Below are 22,282 nucleotides of genomic sequence, written 5' to 3'. Positions count from 1 at the left end.
CCCAAATTTAGAGAAAGATATTCCCATAAAGATGCAAGAGGCCTCCAGGACACCAAACAGACCAGATCAAAATAGAACTACCCCACGACATATCATTAAAACAACAAGTTCAGAAACTAGGGAAAGAATATTGAAGGCTGTAAGAGAGAAAAAACAAATAACATATAAAGGTAAACCCATCAAAATCACAGAAGACTTCTCAACAGAAACATTAAAAGCAAGAAGAGCGTGGGGTGAGATCTTCCGGGAACTGAATGAAAATAACTTCAACCCCAGGATACTCTACCCAGCAAAACTATCATTCAAAATAGATGGAGCAATGAAAGTCTTCCATGATAAGCAGAAACTAAAACAATATGTGACCACAAAGCCACCACTACAAAAGATTCTTCAAGGGATTCTGCACACAGAAAGTGAAACCCAACGTAACCATGAAAGGACAGGCAGCACCAAACTACAGGAAAAGTAAAAGCAAGAAAGTAGAGAGTAACCTCAACTTAGGTACACACAATCAAACCTTCAAACAACTAAGACATCTAAATGACAGGAATCACCACATACCTATCAGTACTAACACTTAATGTTAACAGACTTAATCCACCCATCAAAATGCACTGCTTGACAAAAAGGATTAAAAAGGAAGCTCTAACAATTTGTTGCTTACAGGAGACAAAAATAACCATAGGCTTAGGATGAAAGGCTGGAAGAAGATTTACCAAGCCAATGGCCCCTGAAAACAGGCAAGAGTAGCAATACTTATTTCTGACATAGTAGACTTCAAACCTACATTGATCAAACGAGATAAAGAAGGACATTCCATACTAATAAAAGGGGAAATAGACCAAAAGGAAATAATAATTATCTACCTGTATGCACTCAATGTCAACACACCCAATTTCATCACACATACCCTGAAAGACCAAAAAGCATATATTAACTACAACACAGTGGTTGTGGGAGACTTTAACACCCCATTATCATCAATAGATAGGTCATCCAAACCAAAAAATCAATAAAGAAATCCAAGATCTAAAATATACAATAGATCAAATGGACCTATTTGATGTCTACAGAACATTTCATCCAACTTCTACACAATAAACCTTCTTCTCAGCAGCCCAAGGAACATTTTCCAAAATAGATCATATCCTATGGCACAAAGCAAGCCTCGGCAAATAGAAGAAAATAGAAATTATACCGTGCATACTCTCTGATCACAATGCAGTAAAACTAGAACTCAACAACAAAAGTAAAGACAAAAAACATGCAAACAGCTGGAAAGTAAATAACTCATTACTTAATAAGGATCATTGATGAAATAAAAGAGGAAATTAAAAAGTTCCTGGAAGTCAATGAAAATGAAAACACAACCTACCGGAACCTATAGGACACAGCAAAGGCAGTCCTGAGAGGAAAGTTTATAGCCATGAGTGCATATATTAAAAAGACTGAAAGATCCCAAATCAATGACCTAATGATACATCTCAAACTCCTAGAAAAACAAGAACAAGCAAATCCCAAAACAAATAGAAGGAGAAAAATCATAAAAATAAGAGCTGAAATCAATGAAATGGAAACCAAAAAAACCATACAAAGAATTAATGAAACAAAAAGTTGTTTCTTTGAAAAAATAAACAAGATCGATAGACCCCTGGCAAACCTGACTAAAATGAGGAGAGAAAAAACCCAAATTAGTAGAATCAGGAATGCAAATGGGGAGATAACAACAAACACCATGGAAGTCCAGGAAATCATCAGAGACTACTTCGAGAACCTATATTCAAATAAATTTGAAAATCTTAAAGAAATGAACAGATTTCTAGATACATGTGATCATCCAAAACTGAACCAAGAGGATATTAATCACCTGAATAGATCTATAACACAAAATGAAATTGAGCAACAATCAAGAGTCTCCCTAAAAAGAAAAGTCCAGGACCTGATGGATTCTCTGCTGAATTCTATCAGACCTTTAAAGAACAACTGATATCAACCCTCTTTAAACTGTTCCAAGAAATAGAAAGGGAAGGAAAACTGCCAAACACCTTTTAGAAGCCAGTATTACAATTACCTCAAAACCAGGCAAACACACCTCCAAAAAGGAGAACTACAGGCCAATCTCCTTAATGAACATTGATGCAAAAATCCTCAACAAAATAATGGCAAACTGAATTCAACAACACATCAAAAAGATTATTCACCATGACCAAGTAGGCTTCATCCCAGGAATGCAGGGGTGGTTCAACATATGAAAATCAATAAACGTAGTAAACCACATTAACAGAAGCAAAGACAAAAACTACTTGATCATCTCAATAGATGCAGAAAAAGCCTTTGATAAGATCCAACACCATTTCATGATAAAAGCTCTAAGAAAACTAGGAATAGAAGGAAAGTACCTCAACATTATAAAAGCTATATATGGCAAACCTACATTATACTTAATGGAGAAAAACTGAAACCATTCCCTCTAAAATCAGGAACCAGACAAGGATGCCCACTTTCTCCACTCCTATTCAACATAGTACTGGAATTCCTAGCCAGAGCAATTAGGCGAGAAGAAGGAGTAAGAGGAATACAAATAGGTAAAGAAACTGTCAAAATATCCCTATTTGCAGACGATATGATCCTATACCTTAAAGACCCAAAATACTCTACTCAGAAGCTTCTAGACATCATCAATAGCTATAGCAAGGTAGCAGGATATAAAATCAATGTAGAAAAATCATTAGCATTTCTATACACCAACAATGAGCAAGCTGAAAAAGAATGTATGAAAACAATTCCACTTACAATAGCCTCAAAAAAAAATTCCTAGGTGTAAACCTAACGAAAGATGTGAATGACCTCTACAAGGAAAACTATACACTTCTGAAGAAAGAGATTGAGGAAGACTATAGAAAGTGGAGAGATCTCCCATGCTCATGGATTGGTAGAATCAACATAGTAAAAATGTCTATACTCCCAAAAGTAATCTACATGTTTAATGCAATTCCCATCAAAATTCCAATGACATTCATTAAAGAGATTGAAAAATCTACTGTTAAATTTATATGGAAACACAAGAGGCCATGAATAGCCAAGGCAATACTGAGTCAAAAGAACAATGCTGGAGGTATCACAATACCCGACTTCAAACTATATCACAAAGCAATAACAATAAAAACAGCATGGTACTGGCACAAAAACAGACATGAAGACCAGTGGAACAGAATAGAGGACCCAGATATGAAGCCACACAACTATAACCAACTTGTCTTTGACAAAGGAGCTAAAAATATATGATGGAGAAATAGCAGCCTCTTCAACAAAAACTGCTGGGAAAACTGGTTAGCAGTCTGCAAAAAACTGAAACTAGATCCATGTATATCACCCTATACCAAGATTAACTCAAAATGGATCAAGGATCTTAATATCAGACCACAAACTCTAAAGTTGATACAGGAAAGAGCAGAAAATACTCTGGAGTTAGTAGGTATAGGTAAGAACTTTCTCAACGAAACCCCAGCAGCACAGCAACTAAGAGCACAGATAAATGGGACCTCATAAAACTAAAAAGCTTCTGTTCATCAAAAGAAATGGTCTCTAAACTGAAGAGAACACCCACAGAGTGGGAGAAAATATTTGCCAGCTACACATCAGACAAAGGACTGATAACCAGAATATATAGGGAACTTGAAAAACTAAATTCTCCCAAAACTAATGAACCAATAAAGAAATGGGCAAGTGAACTAAACAGAACTTCCTCAAAAGAAGAAATTCAAATGGCCAGAAAACACATGAAAAAATGCTCACCATCTCTAGCAATAAAGGAAATGCAAATTAAAACCACGCTAAGATTCCACCTCACCCCTGTTAGAACAGCCATCATTACCAACACCACCACCAACAGGTGTTGGTGAGGATGCGGGGGAAAAAGGAACACTCTTACACTGTTGGTGGGAATGTTAACTAGTACAACCACTCTGGAAAAAAATTTGGAGGCTACTTAAAAAGCTAGACATTGATCTACCATTTGATCCAGCAATACCACTCCTGGGGATATACCCAAAAGACGGTGACATGGGTTACTGCAGAGGCACCTGCACACCCATGTTTATTGCAGCACTATTCACAATAGCCAAGTTATGGAAACAGCCAAGATGCCCCACCACTGATGAATGGATTAAGAAAATGTGGTAGCTATACACGATGGAATTTTATGCAGCCATGAAGAAGAACAACATGTTATCATTCGCAGGTAAATGGATGGAATTGGAGAACATCATTCTGAGTGAGGTTAGCCTGGCCCAAAGACCAAAAATCATATGTTCTCCCTCATATGTGGACATTAGATCAAGGGCAAACACAACAATGGGATTGGACTTTGAGCACATGATAAAAGCGAGAGCACACAAGGGAGGGGTGAGGATAGGTAAGACACCCAAAAAACTAGATAGCATTTGTTGCCCTCAACGCAGAGAAACTAAAGCAGATACTTTAAAGCAACTGAGGCCAATAGGAAAAGGGGACCAGGAACTAGAGAAAAGGTGAGATCAAGAAGAATTAACCTAGAAGGTAACACCCACGCACAGGAAATCAATGTGAGTCAACTCCCTGTATAGCTATCCTTATCTCAACCAGCAAAAACACTGTTCTTTCCTATTATTTCTTATACTCTCTCTTCAACAAAATTAGAGATAAGGGCAGAATAGTTTCTGCCTGGTAGCGTGGGATAAGGGAGTGAGTGGGAGTGCATAAAGGAAGGGGTAGGGGGAGGGGGAGAAATGACCCAAACATTGTATGCACATATGAATAAAATAAAATTTATTTTAAAACTGCTCACTAAATCTCTGCTCAAGCCATATCAATGGCTGTGCAATGTGCTTATCACCTTAAAAGGTCCATGTGGTCTGACCTACCTGTAGAGGCTCATGATCTGCCATTCCTCCTTTTTCTCCTCATGCCCCTCTGCCAGGGACACTCTACCCTTTCTACTTTTCTTTCATCTATCCATTTGGGAGTGGTGCTTTATGAGAGAGAGAGAGAGAGAGAGAGAGAGGGAGAGAGACGATGAGTTTCTGTTCATGTTGAAGTCACTTATTCACAAATGACACTTATCTCCTTTATCATGTATCTATTGAGTAATTTCTAAAGCTAGATCATTTAGGTAGGTCTAAAAGGTATGCTATTGATACTGCTGAGAAAAAAGGAATGCTAAAAGCCTATTATAATTTTTAAACAAGGAATCAAGGCTATAAGAGACATGAAACAAAGCATTCATCTGATGCATGAACCCTCTCCATGAACCAAGCAAGTATTTATTTTATTTTGAACATTCTTCCAGAGTTCATCAGATCAACCAATTATGAGTCACTTGAATTACACTTTCATTCTGAGTACATTTCTCTATCTTAATCAGTAGAATTTCTATCAAATTTAGTGTGCCAAGGGCCTTCAACAACAATTTCTTTATTTTTATTTTTATTTTATTTTATTATTCATATGTGCATACAAGACTTGGGTCATTTCTCCCCCTGCCCCCAACCCCTCCCTTACCACCCACTCTGCACCCTCCCTCTCCCCCACACCCCTTCAATACCCAGCAGAAACTATTTTGCCCTTATTTCTAATTTTGTTGTACAGAGAGTATAAGCTATAATAGGAAGGATCAAGGGTTTTTGCTGGTTGAGATAAGGATAGCTATACAGGGCATTGACTCACATTGATTTCATGTGCGTGTGTGTTACCTTCTTTTTGATCTCCAGAAGGGGAGGTAGGCAGATGAGAATGCACACGTGGAAGCATGAGGAATAGAGGGAAAGGTAAAATAAGAAAGAAAAAGAGAGAAATAAAAATGAATCCGACTTCTCTTTGGGAGTGATAGCTTTTGCCAGGAACAAATTATGGTCATCATACAACCTGTATCAGAATTTCCCAAAGCTCTATTACAAGTGCAGATTATTGGGGACCCATCTTAGTGCTACTAAATTAGGAGTAGGGCACAGCATCTGTATTTTGTGGGGTGCTGTGAGAATGGGGTTTGAACTCAGGGCTTCATGCTTACTAAGGAGGCACTCTACTGCTTGAGCCATACCTCTAGTCCATTTTGCTCTGGTTAATTTAGAGATGGGGTCTTGCAAACTATTTACCAAGACTGGCCTCAAACCATGATCCTTCTGAGCTCAGCCTCCCAAGTAGCTAGGATTACAGGTGTGAGGCACTGGTGCCCGGCTCCAGCATCTGCATTTTATTTTATTTTATTTTTTTTTATGAAGGAATGAAGGGGTCTTCAATTTATTAAGAAGCAAGGCATTTTTAAAAGTCTTTTAAATGGGGAAATATCTTTTGGACACAAAAAATGCTATTTCATACATCAACTATTAAATTCCTTGGTTGATAGAAAGATACATGTTTAAAAAAAACATAACTATACTTTTACTAGCTGGGACAAACCCTGAGGTAATTACTATATAAATCAAAAAAGAATGACTACTCAGTTTCTGGCTATCTTAAATATTTTTTGATTTTTTTTCACATTATTTGTTTCATAATCAAATTTTGTTTTCACTCATTAATTTCATTAAAATCAAATAAATAAATAATCATTAAGCCACAGATAACTTCACTTAGGAATCCACGGCATTAAATTTTTTGAAACAAAGGACTTATCTCCCATTATGTGAATATAAAAAACACTTTAATGGTACATAAGGTAATTCAAATGGATAAAAGATTTACTACATAAAAATGTGAGGGAGAGGATAGGAGGAAAAGGTGTAGGAGGGTGAATTTGGTGGCAGCATCTGCATTTTAAATTAGCAGTACTTCTATACAAATAAAGAATTAAAAGTTAAATTAAATATTGCCACTGTAACTTCTTAGATATTTACAAAGCAAATATACCTTGCTATTTCTTCTTCATAATTTTCACAGTGGCATTTTTTTCACAAATGAATGTTTTATTTACTTAGCTAGTAACTTTATTAATTTCCCAATGGACTGGTATAAACATAAAAGGTGCAGGATAATAGAAATACTTGTCCTTATGGAGTCGACCATTCAATGAAGAAAAAATATAAACATACATGCAAAAGACCTTAGTATATAAGAAGTATAGTGGCATAGAAGCAGACAGAATTTGCACAAGTATATGTGTACCTAGAAAAGCAAGGGCTGGCAGGCAGACAAATCAAGCAGGGGATCCTTACTCGGGAAGACAAGGAGCTTTAGTCAGGAGTGTAGAATAACAAGGGTAGTTAGGGAGACACCACCAAGTGGTAGAAAAAACTCTGACCACGGAGTCAGTGCACGTTTTCATCAAAGTTCTGCAGTCATGTGATATTGACCAGGTCTTTCCGTTTTTCTGTTTTCTTACTTCCATATTCATTTTTTGTTACTTTATGCTCCCACCCCATTTAAGAAAATATTTAAGCAAAGAAGACACACAAGTTTCTTCTGGCACTTATACTCACTAAGTTTATCCAAGTTTTTTTTCTGAAGAAAACATTTGATGACACTATAGCTCAAAAATTCTCGCAACTGTGAAGCACCAAAGATAGGAAATATTAATAAATGAAAAATGGAACCTACTATTATCCATAGGCAATTACTGTGTGGACACATGCCTCGTAACTGTGAAATTACAGAGCTAAGGTTCAAGTCAAAGTTCTAAGGGGTTATACGGGGTCTAGAATTTCTCTAGTAGGTTCTGCCAAGGGCACACACTTAACTAAAACCATAGGCACCCAGTCAGAGTTGTGTGTGATGCAATAGTATTTTGCCCAGCAGTTTTTTCACAGCATCTTTGACTTCCTTGTTTCTTAAGCTATAAATGATGGGATTCAACATAGGAGTAAGCACTCCATAAAGCAATGAGATGATTTTGTCTATTTCTTGTGAATCTGATGAAGAAGGTTTCAGGTACATGGAGAGGGCAGCCCCGTAATATAAGATCACCACAGTCAAGTGGGCACCACAAGTAGAAAAAGCTTTGTTTCTTCCCTCTGCTGAGCTGATTCTCAGAATGGTAGAAAGGATGAAGATGTAAGAGATGCAAATTAAGAGCATTGGGATGGGCAGCAGGAGAATGCTCACCACCAGCATAATCATGTCCATAAGCAGGGAGTTTGTGCACGCTAGCTTCAGCACAGCCAGAATTTCACACGTGAAGTGATCGACAAGATTCCCACACAGGGGTATCTGCAGGGCAAAACTGGTTTCCAGCAGGGCAGTCAGACAGCCCATCATCCAGGAGACAGTGGCTGTCTGCACACAGACTTGCCTGTTCATGATGATGGGATATCTCAGCGGGTTGCATATGGCCACATAACGGTCATACGCCATCACAGCCAGAAGCACACACTCAGTGGAGCCCATGGCAAGGGACAGATACATCTGTACAGCACACCCAGAAAAGATTATGGTTTTCTGGGATGATAGCAAGTTCACCAGCAAGGTAGGAATAGAAGCCGAGGTGTAGCAAATATCCATGAAAGAGAGATTTCCAAGGAAGAAGTACATGGGGGTGTGAAGGTGTGAATCTAGAACAGTGATTACAACAAGAGTGCTGTTACCCAGGAGGATAATCAGATACATTATAAGGCTGAGCACAAAGAGGACAATCTCTAATCTTGGGTATCGGGAAAATCCTTCCAGGAAAAAAAAGCTCCAAATAGTGTAATTTTCTCCTTGCATTTCCCTTTTTTCACCTGTTGTTATTCTGATATTCACTTCATTTCATATGAGGACATAAACAATTGGATAAAATGTAACATTTGTTTAGTTAGAAAAGGCCTCTCAAGCTTTTTTTCACTATTACAAACACAATCTTACCACAAGAAGTTACAGGGCAGTTTTATTTATTGACTTGTGGGGGAAAAGTAGGTTTGATCTATTTGATTCTTCACCAATAAAATTAAGAAAACAGTGAACCAGAAAATAAGAATAAATCAGTTTGACATCTTCATCTCAGCTCATAATCCAATCCTTGACACAGTAGATTTTCAATAAAGATTTGAAAGTATCTGAATGAGGAAATATAAATGCTTATTGACCACAAATTAGAAGAGTAAGCCACATAAACAAGTCAGTGAAAGCTTATCATGTACAGTGAAAACCAGCAATGATTTTCACTGGAAAAACAGAAGGAACATCAACAGAAAGACATAAGTGAACTTTAAACCAACATCTATGAAGTTCTCAATGAAAATTAGCTCTGTCCTTTCCAGCTAACAGTTTGGGGTCTGTATACTTGTTGCAAAAGAAACAGCATTGCTTAAAGCATCATGGTGACAATTAACAGCCAATTTATAAATCACACAAAATAACCCACGTGATTTAAACACTGATAACATCTACTGACAGTTTCATTCATTATTGAAACCCATATGCTTGTGAGTATATAAAAAGCTCCAAAAATCATACACTTCTTATGCATTAAAACCCACAAATACCCAGGAAATGCAGAAATTAAACTTTTGGAACATTTCCTTAAGATTTCATTGGAAATAGGATTAAAGATCATATAGTTATAAAAAGAGGCTTAAGGGGTTTTTTTCATAAGTCACATTATTATCAAAAATGATTACCCAAAACTTACCTTGCTTTTGCACTTGCATTGCTCCTTATCACCTTCAAGGTTCTCCTTCCTCTCTGATTCTCTCCATTCTAGTTTCAGATACACACGTTCTTAAATGTCCCCCACACTGTTGCCCCAGCCATGCACACTGCCACCTTCGTTTTGCTCTTTCTTCCATGAACAAATCCCTCGGCCAGCTGGTTAATGTTACAGTATTTCACTCCTCGCTTTCTCCTCATTGACATTCTTTTTTCAGTTTCAGTCAGTAAAATCATTCTTCCCACAGTTCTCCATGTCTACAAAGCAGATGTAGATGGTGACGATGAAAATAGTAATGTTGGGCCAATATCTTACCTTATTTATGGTAGGTGCATAAAATTTTTTCAATTATTTCCATCCTATCACATTAGTGTCTTCCCTTTCTCTCCCCACTGTGTCTCATGTCCTGCTGATGAACAAGTCTTTTCCTTTGTTTTTTTTTTTCTTCTGTTTTAGACATTAGTTCCCAAGCAGCTTACCTTACAGACCTGAACACTATCAATAACACTGAATGTCCCTGTAGTAGTCTAGGAAATACATCAGTCTTACCAGTTCAACTCAACTCCCTCTGTGGTTGATTAAACATAATTTTTGCTTTTTGCCTCGAGTTCCATTTTTCCTCCATCAAAAACAGTTGATTTTTTATTCATTTGTTAGTTAAAAGATTATCTCTTACAGATTTCTATTCCCTGACCAAAAAAAATGATTAAAAAGGTTATTTTAAAGAACTACTTAACTACGTGCTAGTGGTAAGACTAAAAAAAACATGTTTTAGAATGAAAAAAAATCAACCCAGTTGCCTGGGAATTGATATTTTCTATTGTTTAAAAAGAGTAGCCAAGAAAAATTTCCCCATCCCCAAGTTCCCTCAGCTCCAAACAAAATAGTTTTATAATGTACTTCATTAAACCAGCCATATGCAAGAAAGAATGAGTACATCCATGTTTAAAATGTTAAAATTAATAGTGCAACTCATTTCTTTCAAAATTATCAACTGTTACCAACATTACTGAAAATATCAAAGGATAGCAATGAAATACTATATCAATTTAAATCATTTGTTGGTTGGGGGGGAATACCTATTGTCCCTGAACAATTTAAAGTTCAGCAGCTATGTATACAGAGGTTTAAAACTTCATATCCCTCAGGAATGATGTCCCAAAGATCCAATTATATCAAACTTTTAAAGTCAGACAGAAAGTGAACCACAGTTCCTCCAAAATACTTGCAAGAACTTCATAAAAACGAAGTTTCTAGTCCCCTTCCCCCATCAATCCCTAGCTGTGTCAAGACTTTTTTGTGTGTATATGTAATGATTATAGAATACTTAATGGAATACAGAAGTCCCTAGAACTCTAAGATATATGATTTTTCCATTTGTGAAATTACTTTCTAATTTTCAGAAATTAAGGGACGAATGCTGTTCTTTTAAGTCACAATAAATCACTGTATGTCCCACCAAGAGATCAGAAATTTTGCTTAATCTACACAGATGGAGAGGACCTTAAGCAATAAAACCTCAGGTGGGAACACCCACAGCCCAGATCTTGGTTTCTAAACACCATCCTCAACTAGAAGGAATCACAACTTCTTGGAAAAGTGCCCTATACCAGGAGGGAAAAGGACCAGATTAACTTAGAGTAACTTAGAATATAAAAAGTCTGCAGAGAATAATAGGAATATATCAAAAGGCCATAGTCACCCACTTGAGGAATCTTCCATTGCCAAATCTGGGACAGATGATTTTGAGCATCAAAGTAAAAAATCATAATAATGGATTATAATTAATAGAATAAAAGTTAAAAAGCATGAGGTCATTATGATGAGTTCATTAAGAATGGAAACTGGAACCACGGCTAATGTGGTAGACAGCCTACCTAGCAAGCACAAGACCCTGAGTGCAATCCCTAGTTCCTCGCCCCCTCCCAAAAAAAAGAAATAAAAAGAAAATAATCACATTTAAAGGTAATTTTAGGTAATATATTACCATGGGTAAAAAAATGTAAAAAATTTTACCTACAGTTGTTTGTTGCAGGTACAAGTTGACTGAGCTATAGGAGACTTACATGGTGTCAAAATATCTCACCATGAATTACTTAATAATTTCAGAGATAAAATAATAACTTTATAGTGGGGAGACCTTTACATCACCAATGTCAGGACAAACGGAATCCATGTACCTTCTGATGTAACACAATGAGGACACAATTTCTTTCTGTTGTTCCTATCAAAAATGAGTCCCTGGCTCTATCATGAGGGAAAACAGATGAACCTACATTTAGTGATATTTTGTAAAATCTTCAGCTCAGGGGCTGCAGGCGTGGCTCAAGTGATAGAGCACCTCCTAGCAAGTGCAAGGCCCTGAGTTCAAATCCCACTACTGGAAAAAAATTAGTTTATGCTTTTCAAAAATATCAAGACCAGGAAACAAACAAAAAGAGAAAAAAGACCAAGGAAATGTTCCAGACTAAAGGAGACTAAGAGACATGGCAACTCAATGTAATGTGTGACCTAGTATTAAACCTTAGTCTAGATAAAATGAACAATGGAGGACAATAATCAGCTGTTCCTAGGCAATGGATAAAAGTTGGAATGTGGTCTGGGCATTTGAAGCCTTATCAGTGTTGGAGTCCGGATCCCGATAACTACTGTAGCTATATAAAGGAATGTCCTGTTCTTAGCAAATACATATTCAAGGATTTAATGTTACAAAGGCAAAAGGTGAGCTGGTGGAGTGACTCAAGTGGTAGAGAGCCTGCCTAGCAAGTGTAAGGCCCTAAGTTCAAACCCCAATACCACCAAAAAAAAAAAAAAAAAGGCAGAATGTCTCCAACTTGCCCTCAAGTACTTCATTAAAAATGTTTGTTTCTAAATGCTCACCATCTCTAGCAATAAAGGAAATGCAAATTAAAATCACACTAAGATTCCACCTCACCTTTGTTAGAATAGCCATCATGAGCAACACCACCACCAACAGGTGTTACGAGGATGTGGGGAAAAAGGAACCCTCTTACACTGTTGGTGGGAATGCAAGCTGGTGCGACCACTCTGGAAAAAATTTGGAGGCTACTTAAAAAGCTAAACATTGATCTACCATTTGATCCAGCAATACTACTCTTGGGGATATACCCAAAAGAATGTGACACAGGTTACTCCAGAGGCACCTGCACACCCATGTTTATTGTGGCACTATTCACAATAGCCAAGTTATGGAAACAGCCAAGAGCCCCACTACTGACGAATGGGTTAAGAAAATGTGGTATCTATACACAATGGAATTTTATGCAGCCATGAAGAAGAATGAAATGTTATCATTCACAGGTAAATGGATAGAATTGGAGAACATCATTCTGAATGAGGTTAGCCTGGCCCAAAAGACCAAGAATCATATGTTCTCCCTCATATGCGGACATTAGATCAAGGGCAAACACAACAAGGGGATTGAACTTTGATCACAAGATAAAAGCAAGTGCACACAAGAGAGATATGAGGATTGTAAGACACCTAAAAAATTAGCTAGCATTTGTTGCCCTCAACACAGAGAAACTAAAGCAGATACTTTAAAGCAACTGAGGCCAATAGGAAAAGGGGACCAGGAACTAGAGAAAAGGTGAGATCAAAAAGAATTAACCTAGAAGGTAACACACACGCACAGGAAATCAATGTGAGTCAATGCCCTGTGTAGCTATCCTTATCTCAACCAGCAAAAACCCTTGTTCCTTCCTATTATTGCTTATACTCTCTCTACAACAAAATTAGAAATAAGGGCAAAATAGTTTCTGCTGGGTATTGAGGGGGGGAGAGGGAAGGGGTGGAGTGGGTGGTAAGGGAGGGGGTGGGGGCAGGGGGGAGAAATGAACCAAGCCTTGTATGCACATATGAATAATAAAAAAATAAAAATTAAAATAAAATTTCTTTTTTTCAGAGCTGGAAACTAACCTAACCCCCCTCCCCCCCGCACATGCTAGGCAAGCTCCCTACCACTGAGCTACAGCTCAGCTCCCAAAAAATGTTTTTTAAAAGTTCACCTAGTCCTGTCCTCCCTGATTGCCCATGGAGTTGCCCCAAGAAACACTCTTCTTTCAACACTGGACTTGTTTTTTTTTAATAGTCCTCCCCAGTTTGGACACAATCTTAACTCATTTCAACATTTTAGGCATAAATTTATGTGTTATACCTGTGTACATTTTATATACACATTTTTTTGGCAGTACTGGGTTGAACTCAAGGCCTTGCACTTAAACCATTTCTAAGCAAGTGGCATTTTAATTCATAATCTCCATATGCAAAAATTTTTTCTCACAAGGAATACTTTCATATCATTTGTCTGTCAAAGAAAGAGTTAACACAGAGCCTTTCTAAAAGGATAAAAGGGCATCTCTGGTAAGGATCACCTCTGAAGTCTTCTCTGTCCCCTAAGGAATAGTAGATAGAAAACAGCATGACTTTACTCTGTTTTTATTCAACCACAGATAAGCAATAGAGCTACTTGGTAAAAAAACAAACTACACACAGTGTGCCAGATACTATTATCTCCCTTTTCTCTTCACTCCATCAGTACATTTCTCTATTTGTTGTAAGAGCATTATGGTTTAATAAAACTGGAGGAATGTCTCCTGCTCAAAAAAAGTTCACCCAGTTAAGTGTGGAGAGAAGTTATGTTTATTACCAATCACCAGTCATGCAGTTGCCACACTTCCTATTTTTTGCCTTTTTTGAGACAGGGTCTTGCAATGTAGTCCAAGATGGCCTTGCACTCTTGTTCCTCCAGCCTCAGGCTCCAGAGTGCTAGGACTTCAGGTGAGGACCATCACACTGGCTTTTCTGTGTCCTTACAACAGTTCATTTACTCTGGATCACTGAAGGTAAATGGATGCTCAAGATAGATGACCATTATGAAAACTTGGTCATCACATGAATAAGCAATTTTCCCCTTATTAGGAAGAGAAATACAATAACTAGATTGTATGATACAAGAATTTTAAATGGAGTTAATTAAATGGTGGAATATTTGAGGGATAATTGGCTTGAGAGGCACACACAGAATGACCTTGAAATCGTTAAACCTGTCAATAAACTTATTTGATTGTAAACCACAGGAAACCTCATAGAGTTAATGATTCCATGTTTTAATAATACTAATCTTGAGATTTTATTTTCTTAAAGGTCAGTGGCCACATCTCTCCCATCATCAGACAATGAGGCAATACAAATTTTACAAGAGAATCAACAATAAGATAAGTGTCTACACAGAAAATCTGAAAGAATCAACAACAAACTCCTGGAACTATCAAGCAATTACAATAAAGTTTCAGGATACAAGGTTAATAGATGAGTCAATTGCTCTCCTATGTACCAGAAATTAAAGTGAAATTCAAAATTCAAAACACACTATTTATACATTAGAACCCCAAACTGAAATACTTAAGCATAAATCTAATAAATATGTGTAAGAGTTATATGAAGAAAACTACAAATCCGGTGAACAAAATCAAAGAGCCAAATATATGGAAAGTTAGTACATGTTCCCAAATGATAAGAAAAAACATTGTCAGTTCTCCTCAATTTAATCTATATATTCAATGTTATATATTCAATGTTATTCCAAGCAAAATCCAGGAAGTTATTTTGTGGACATCAACAAACTGATTCTGAAGTTCATTTGCAAAATAGTGCAGCCACTTTGGAAGACAGTTTGGCAGTTTCTTACAAAACTAAATACACTCTTACCATGTGGTCTAGCAACTGTGAATATTAAAATTTACTCAAATGAGCTAAAAACTTGTGCCCACACAAAAACCTATACATAAATGTTTATAACAGATGTATTCATTATTGCTAAAACTTAGAAACGTCAAGGACATCAAGGATGTCCTTGAGTGGATGAGTGATGCATAAACCATGGTACAGGGGTAGGTCTTAAAGATGGCTGCTAGCATCTTTAAGCTAGGGACTCAGAAATCCTAAGCCCCCACCAGAAACCTCCTTGAGACATTGGAGCTACATTTTTGTAACTCTGATTGCTTCTACCCAAAATAACAACCACCATCACATTAGGCGCAGATAAAATTCAAAGATTGACCCTTAAATCAGCCTTTAATTGCAACTAACAGCCACGAAAATCCTGCGCAGTCCAACCGGCAAGGCATGTCCAGCTCTGGGGAAAAAAGACCCATAGCCGTTTTTCTCGCTCTTTTTTTTTTCCTCCTTTTTTTTCTCCCAACAAGCAAAAGACAGAGCATCAATCAGAATCAGACTCTGTGATATCCTGGATCCCTAGCCAGTACACCTTGCCATAATGAAAAAAGCAGCACCATTTCTCCTTGCCAGCAGGCTCCAAAGCTGCTTGTGTGAAACTGCAGAACAGGTAAGCACCATGCATGACTCCCCTACCCACCCCCCAGGAAAATAATCCAGCACAGCCCCTGGACAGACTGAACCCACCCCAAGCAAAACTGAAAAACATAAACAGTGAACTGTAATCTAACACCAACAGCAGAGATGGAGGTGCAATGCTGAACCTGCCCTGGAGAACAGGGGTGGGGCAAGGAGCCAAACACTCAGCACCAAATTCTCAGTGAAACACAGGAAAAGCAGCAAAGGCTGAGAGTGGAGTTGGGGCAACATACCAAACTCCCAGTGGAGCTGCTAGCACCCAGGAGAGGTCTGGAGAAGCACAAAGGGTGAGAGCAGGGGTGGGGTGATAGGCCAGCCTCCCAAAGCAGAGCAGGTAATGGATCCTAGAGCTGATCTCTAGGACAGAGGGCAGCATTCAAAACTGAATTGCCCCAACTTGCTGGGGAACTACTGACCAAACAGAACTGCAGATAAAGGGCAACACAGCTGCTGCCTGGCAAAAACAACAGTTCTGATTACCCTGCACAGGTTGCAGTCTTACCTCACCTCACAATTCCAACTAATCTTGTGGACAGAAGGACCAAACACTACTCATAAGCCAGTCACCTCAGAGCTTCCACTTGGACACCTAAGGAATGACTCCAGAACTTTTACCAAAAGACTAAACTTTTTGTGGTTCCTGAACCTGGCATTTTTTATTATTTCTTTTTTATTCTGTATTAGTAAGTTCACCATCACTATTCTCTTATCCCTATTCTTACCCTCTTCACTTTCTCTCCTTCTCCTGTGCTACAATCCATTGATCTCCCTCCCCACTACTCTTTCTGCCCCTTCTCATCCACTCTTTCCCTTGTCTTCACCTCCCCTTCCCAGCCTTCCCCAACCTCTCACCACACCACCCCTCCCTTGTTCACACTCACCACCTGCTGACTAGCCTACTGTACCAACTGTACACAACCCCGCCTCCTACAATCCCTGACACAACCACCCTCCACTACAACAGCAAAAATACACCCAAACACACAGGGACCAGAAAACCCACCAGCTCCCATACCTCTTCCCCCAACCACCCACCCCTTTTCCTGCCCCCCACCGCCTTTTTAGTGCCACCTTTACCAATTCCCCAAAATCTATAACTAGCCTAATAACAATTATCCCCACCCCCAGCTCCCACTATTTGTAGATATTCTCATCAAGGGTTTTTTTATATAATATGTAAACAACTAGTCTGGCATTCAACCTGCAAATTTGTGCTAAATTACACCTCCACACCAGGGACAGAAAGAGCACATCAACCTAGCTAACAACCAAGTCTGTCACAACACAAAAATTAAATAAAGAGAAAGAAAACAGGCCATTAAAACTACCAACTAGCCTATCAAGAACATAGTTGCATAGCACCAAATAGAAGAATAAGGAATGGAAATCACTCTCCTCAAAAAAAAAAATTCAATACAGGATTTAGTGGGAAACAAAGAAAATGGATACCCAGTTCCTGACCTCAACAAAATAATGATAAATGTCACTAAGGAGCCTAGTGACACACACATAAAAACCCTAAAAGAAGAAATCTTGGAAGATATCACTGAGGAATTCATGAAGAAGATAACTAAATATGGTTGACCAGAATGTACAAATGCACTCAACAAATTTCAAGACACCAAAAATAAAGAACATGAGAAGACAAAGAAACAAATAAATGAACTCAAAGAGGACTTCAACAAACACCAAAGTGAACAAAGGACACTATAAAAAGAGAGATTTATGAATTAAAAATGACAACACAAAATATAAAAGAGGAGTTGAACAAAGATATGAGAAACCACAGAAAAAAGAATCAAACAGAAATCCTGGAAATAAAAAGTCCCTTTAGTCAAACAAAAACACAGAGAAATATCACTCAGGCAGACTAAAACAAGTGGAATACAGAATCTCAGAGCTCAAAGATAAAATAGAAATTAAAGAAAAAAACAGAAGAAATCTTAGTCAAACTCAAGAGCTGTGAAAAGAATATGCAAGAACTCAGTGACTCCATCGAAAGACCAAACTTGAGAATCATGGGCACTAAAGGAGAAGAGGTGCAAGCCAAAGGGATAAGCAATATATTCAATAAGATAATAACAGAACAATTTCCAAAGCTCAAGAAAAATTGAGATTTTGACTATTTGAATATTGAAGGCTGCAAGAGAGAAAAAACAAATAACATATAAAGGTAAACCCATCAAAATAACTGATTTCTCGATGGAAACCTTAAAAACAAGAAGGGCATGGAGTGAGGTATTTAGGACACTGTATGAGAATAACTTAAGCCCTGGGATACTCTTACCCAGCAAAACTATCATTCAAAATTGGAGCAATAAAAATCTTCCACAAGAAACATAAACTAAAACAATATATATGACCACCACTACAAAAGATTCTACAAGGAATTCTGCATACAGAAGATGAAAGCAAACAAAACCACAAGAGATGGGGAGTATCAAACCACAGGAGAAGAAAAAACAAGGAATCAGAGAGTAGCACTGAGTCAGCTGCACACAATCAAACCCTTAAACAACAAAAACAACTAAATGACAGGAATCACCACATACCTAGCAATATTAACACTGAATATCAATGGACTCAACTCCCCCATAAAAGGCTCCATTTGGCAAACTAGATTAAAAAGGAAGATCTGACAATCTGTTGTTTACAAGAGACCCATCTTATTGACAGAAATAACACTGGCTTAGGATGAAAGCCTGGAAGATGATTTACCAAGCCAATGGCCCCCAAAAACAGGTAAGAGTAGCAAAACTTACATCAGACAAAGTAGACTTTAAACCTACATTGGTCAAAAGAGATAAAGAAGGACACTTCATACTAATAAAAGGGGTAAGACATCAAAAGGAAATAACAATTATCAACCTATATGCACACTGCCAGTGCATTCACGTTCATCAAACATACACTAAAGGACCTAAAGCACATATAGACTCCAACACAATGGTCCTGAGAGACTTTAATACCCCCCTATCACCAATAGATAGGTCATTGAAACATAAAATCAACAAAGAAATCCTAGGATTAAATCACACCATAAATTAAATGGACCTAATTGGTGTCTACAGAATATTTCATCCAAAAACAGCACAATTTACATTCTTCTCAGCAGCCCATAGAACTTTCTCCAAAATAGATCTTATCTTAGGGCACAAAGCAAGCCTTAGCAAATATAAGAAAATAGAAATAAGCCCCTGCAGTCTATCTGACCACAATGCATTAAAACTAGAACTCAACAACAAAAACAACAGCAGAAAATATGCAAATAATTAGAGGCTGAATAACACATTGCTCAACAATCAGTGGGTCATAGAAGAAATAAGAGAGGAAATCAGAAGGTTCCTGGAAGCTAAAGAAAATGAAAACACCACCTACCAGAACCCATGGGACACAGCAAAGGCAGTCCTAAGAGGAAAATTTATAGCCATGACTGCATATATTAAAAGGACAGAAAGCTCTCAAATAAAGTACCTAAACCTACATCTCAAACTCCTAGAAAAACAAGAACAAGCAAAACCTAAAACAAGAAGGAGAGAAATAATAAGGGCAGAAATTAATGAAATAGAGACCAACAAACCATATAAAAATTCAACAAAACAAAAAGCTAGTTCTTTGAAAAAATAAACAAGATTGATAAGCCCCTGAAAAACTGACTAAAATGAGGAGGGAAAGACCCAAATTAGTAAAATCAGAAATGAAAAAGGGGAGATAACAACAAACACCAAGAAAATCCAGGGAATCATAAGGGACTATATTGAGAACCTATATTCTAAAAAATCTGGAAAATCTTGAAGAAATGGAAAAATTTTAAGATACTTATGACCATCCAAAACTGAACCAAGAAGATATTAACCACCTAAACAGATCTATAACATGTAATGAAAGTGAAGCAGCACTAAAGAGTTTCCCAAAAAAGAAAAGTCCAGGACCTGATGGATTCTCAGCTGAATTCTACCAGACTTTCAAAGCAGCTGAATTCTACCAGACTTTCAAAGCAACACCAACCCTTCTTAAACTGTTCCACAAAATAGAGAGGGCAAGAACACTGCTTAACTCATTTTATGAAGCCAGTATTACACTCATCCCCAAACCAGACAATTACATATCCAAAAAGGAGAACAAGAGGCCAATCTCCTTAATGAACATCAATGCAAAAATCCTCAATAAAATAATGGCAAACAGAATCCAACAACATTATCAGAAAGATCATCAACCATGACCAAGTCAGCTTCATCCCAGGGATGCAGGGATGGTTCAACATATAGAAATCAATAAATGTAATACAGCACATTAATAGAAACAAAGACAAAAGCCACTTAATCATTTCAGTAGATGCAGGAAAAGCCTTCAACAAGATCCAACGGTCCAACTCCACTTCATGGTAAAAGCTCTAAGAAAACTAGGAATAGAAGGAATGTACCTCAACATTATAAAGGCTATACATGACAAACCTGTAGCTAACATCATACTTAATAGGGAAAAACTGAAACCATTTCCCCTAAAATCAGAAACGAGACAAGGATGTCCACTCTCCCCACTCCTATTTAGCATAGTCCTGGAATTCCTAGCCAGAGCAATTAGGCAAAAAGAAATAAAAGGAATACAAATAGGGAAAGAAACTGTCAAAATACCCATATTTGCAGATGATATGATCCTATACCTTAAAGACCCAAAAAACTCTACCCAAAAACTCCTAGACACCATAAACAGCTTCAGCAATGTAGCAGAATACAACTTAAAAAATCAGTAGCCTCTCTATACATCAACAATGAACAAATTGAAACAATTTACAATAGTCTCAAAAAAAAGCAAATACCTAGGAATCTTAACAAAGGATGTAAAAGACCTCTACAAGGAGAACCACAAACCACTGAAGAAAGAGATCAAGGAAGACCACAGAAGGTGGAAATATCTCCTATGCTTATGGACTGGCAGAATCAACATAGTAAAAACGGCTATACTACAATCTACATGTTCAACACAATTCTCATCAAAATCCCAATGACATTCATCACAGAGATTAAAAAATCTACCCTAAAGATCATTTGAAAACACAAAAGACCACAAAAAGCTACCCTAAAGTTCATTTGAAAACACAAAAGACCACAAAAAGATCAGCAAAAAGAGCAATGCTGGAGGTATCACAATAACCAACTTTAAACTATACAGAGCCACAGCAATAAAAACAGCATGATCCTGGCACAAAAACAGTTATGAAGACAGAATATGAACAGAATAGAGGACCTGGATATGAGTCCACACAGCTATGCCTACCTTATTTTTGACAAAGTTGCCAAAAACATACAATGGAGAAAAGACAGCCTCTTCAACAAATGTTGCTGGGAAAAGTGGTTATATGCCTGCAGAAAACTGAAACTAGAGCCCTGCCTGTCACCCCATGCTAGTATCAAATCTAAGTGGATTAAGGACCTTAATATCAGACCCAAAATCTTGCAGTTAGTACATGAAAGAGCAAGGAATACTCTGGAAGTAACAGGTATAGGCAAAGACTTCCTCGGTAGAATTTCAGCAGCCCAACAACTAAGAGAAAGGATGGATAAATGGGACTACATAAAATTAAAAACCTTCTGCACAACAAAAGAAATGCTCTCTAAATTGAAGAGACCACCCACAGAGTAGGAGAAAATATTTGCTAACTTTACATCAAATGACTGACAACCAGAATATACAGGGAGCTCAAAAAACTAAACTCCCCCAAAATTAATAAACCAATAACAACTTGGGCAACTGAAGTAAACAGAACTTTTTCAAAGGAAGAAGTCCAAATGGCCAAAAAAAACACATGAAAAAATGCTCACCATCCCTGGCCAAAAAGGAAATGCAAATCAAAACCACACTAAGATTCCACCTCACTCCTGTTAGAATTGCTACCATCAAGAACACCACCAGCAACAAATGTTGGCAAGGATGCAGGGAAAAAGGAACCCTTATACACTGCTGGTGGGAATGCAAGCTAGTACAACCACTTTGGAATACAATATGGAGGATTTTCAAAAAACTAAACATAGATCTGCCATATGATCTGGCAATCCCACTCCTAGGGATCCACCCAAAGGAATGAGACTCAGGTTATTACAAAGGCACCTGCACACCCATGTTTACTGCAGCACTATTTACAATAGCCAAGCTATGGAAATAGCCAAGATGCCCCACTACCAACAAATGGATTAAGAAAATGTGATATTTATACACAATGGAATTTTACTCAACCACAAAGAAGAATGAAATTTTATCATTTGCAGGTAAATGGATAGAACTGGAGAA

The 22,282-nt window shown here is 37.6% G+C and overlaps 1 protein-coding gene across 1 annotated transcript; it reads right to left on the bottom strand.

The window, feature by feature from the left end:
• Positions 1–7,731: 7,731 nt before the first annotated feature.
• On the bottom strand, positions 7,732–8,676 carry Or2k2 (olfactory receptor family 2 subfamily K member 2). Its single transcript, XM_020173826.2, has one exon. The coding sequence runs from the start codon at positions 8,674–8,676 to the stop codon at positions 7,732–7,734; it is 945 nt and encodes a 314-aa protein (XP_020029415.1).
• Between the last annotated feature and the right edge of the window lie 13,606 nt (positions 8,677–22,282).

Source organism: Castor canadensis, chromosome 13 (genome assembly GCF_047511655.1).
Source record: "Castor canadensis chromosome 13, mCasCan1.hap1v2, whole genome shotgun sequence".
Classification (NCBI taxonomy): Eukaryota; Metazoa; Chordata; class Mammalia; order Rodentia; family Castoridae; genus Castor; species Castor canadensis.
Note: the sequence above shows the minus strand (reverse complement) of the source record. Positions and strands in the feature narration are given on the sequence as shown.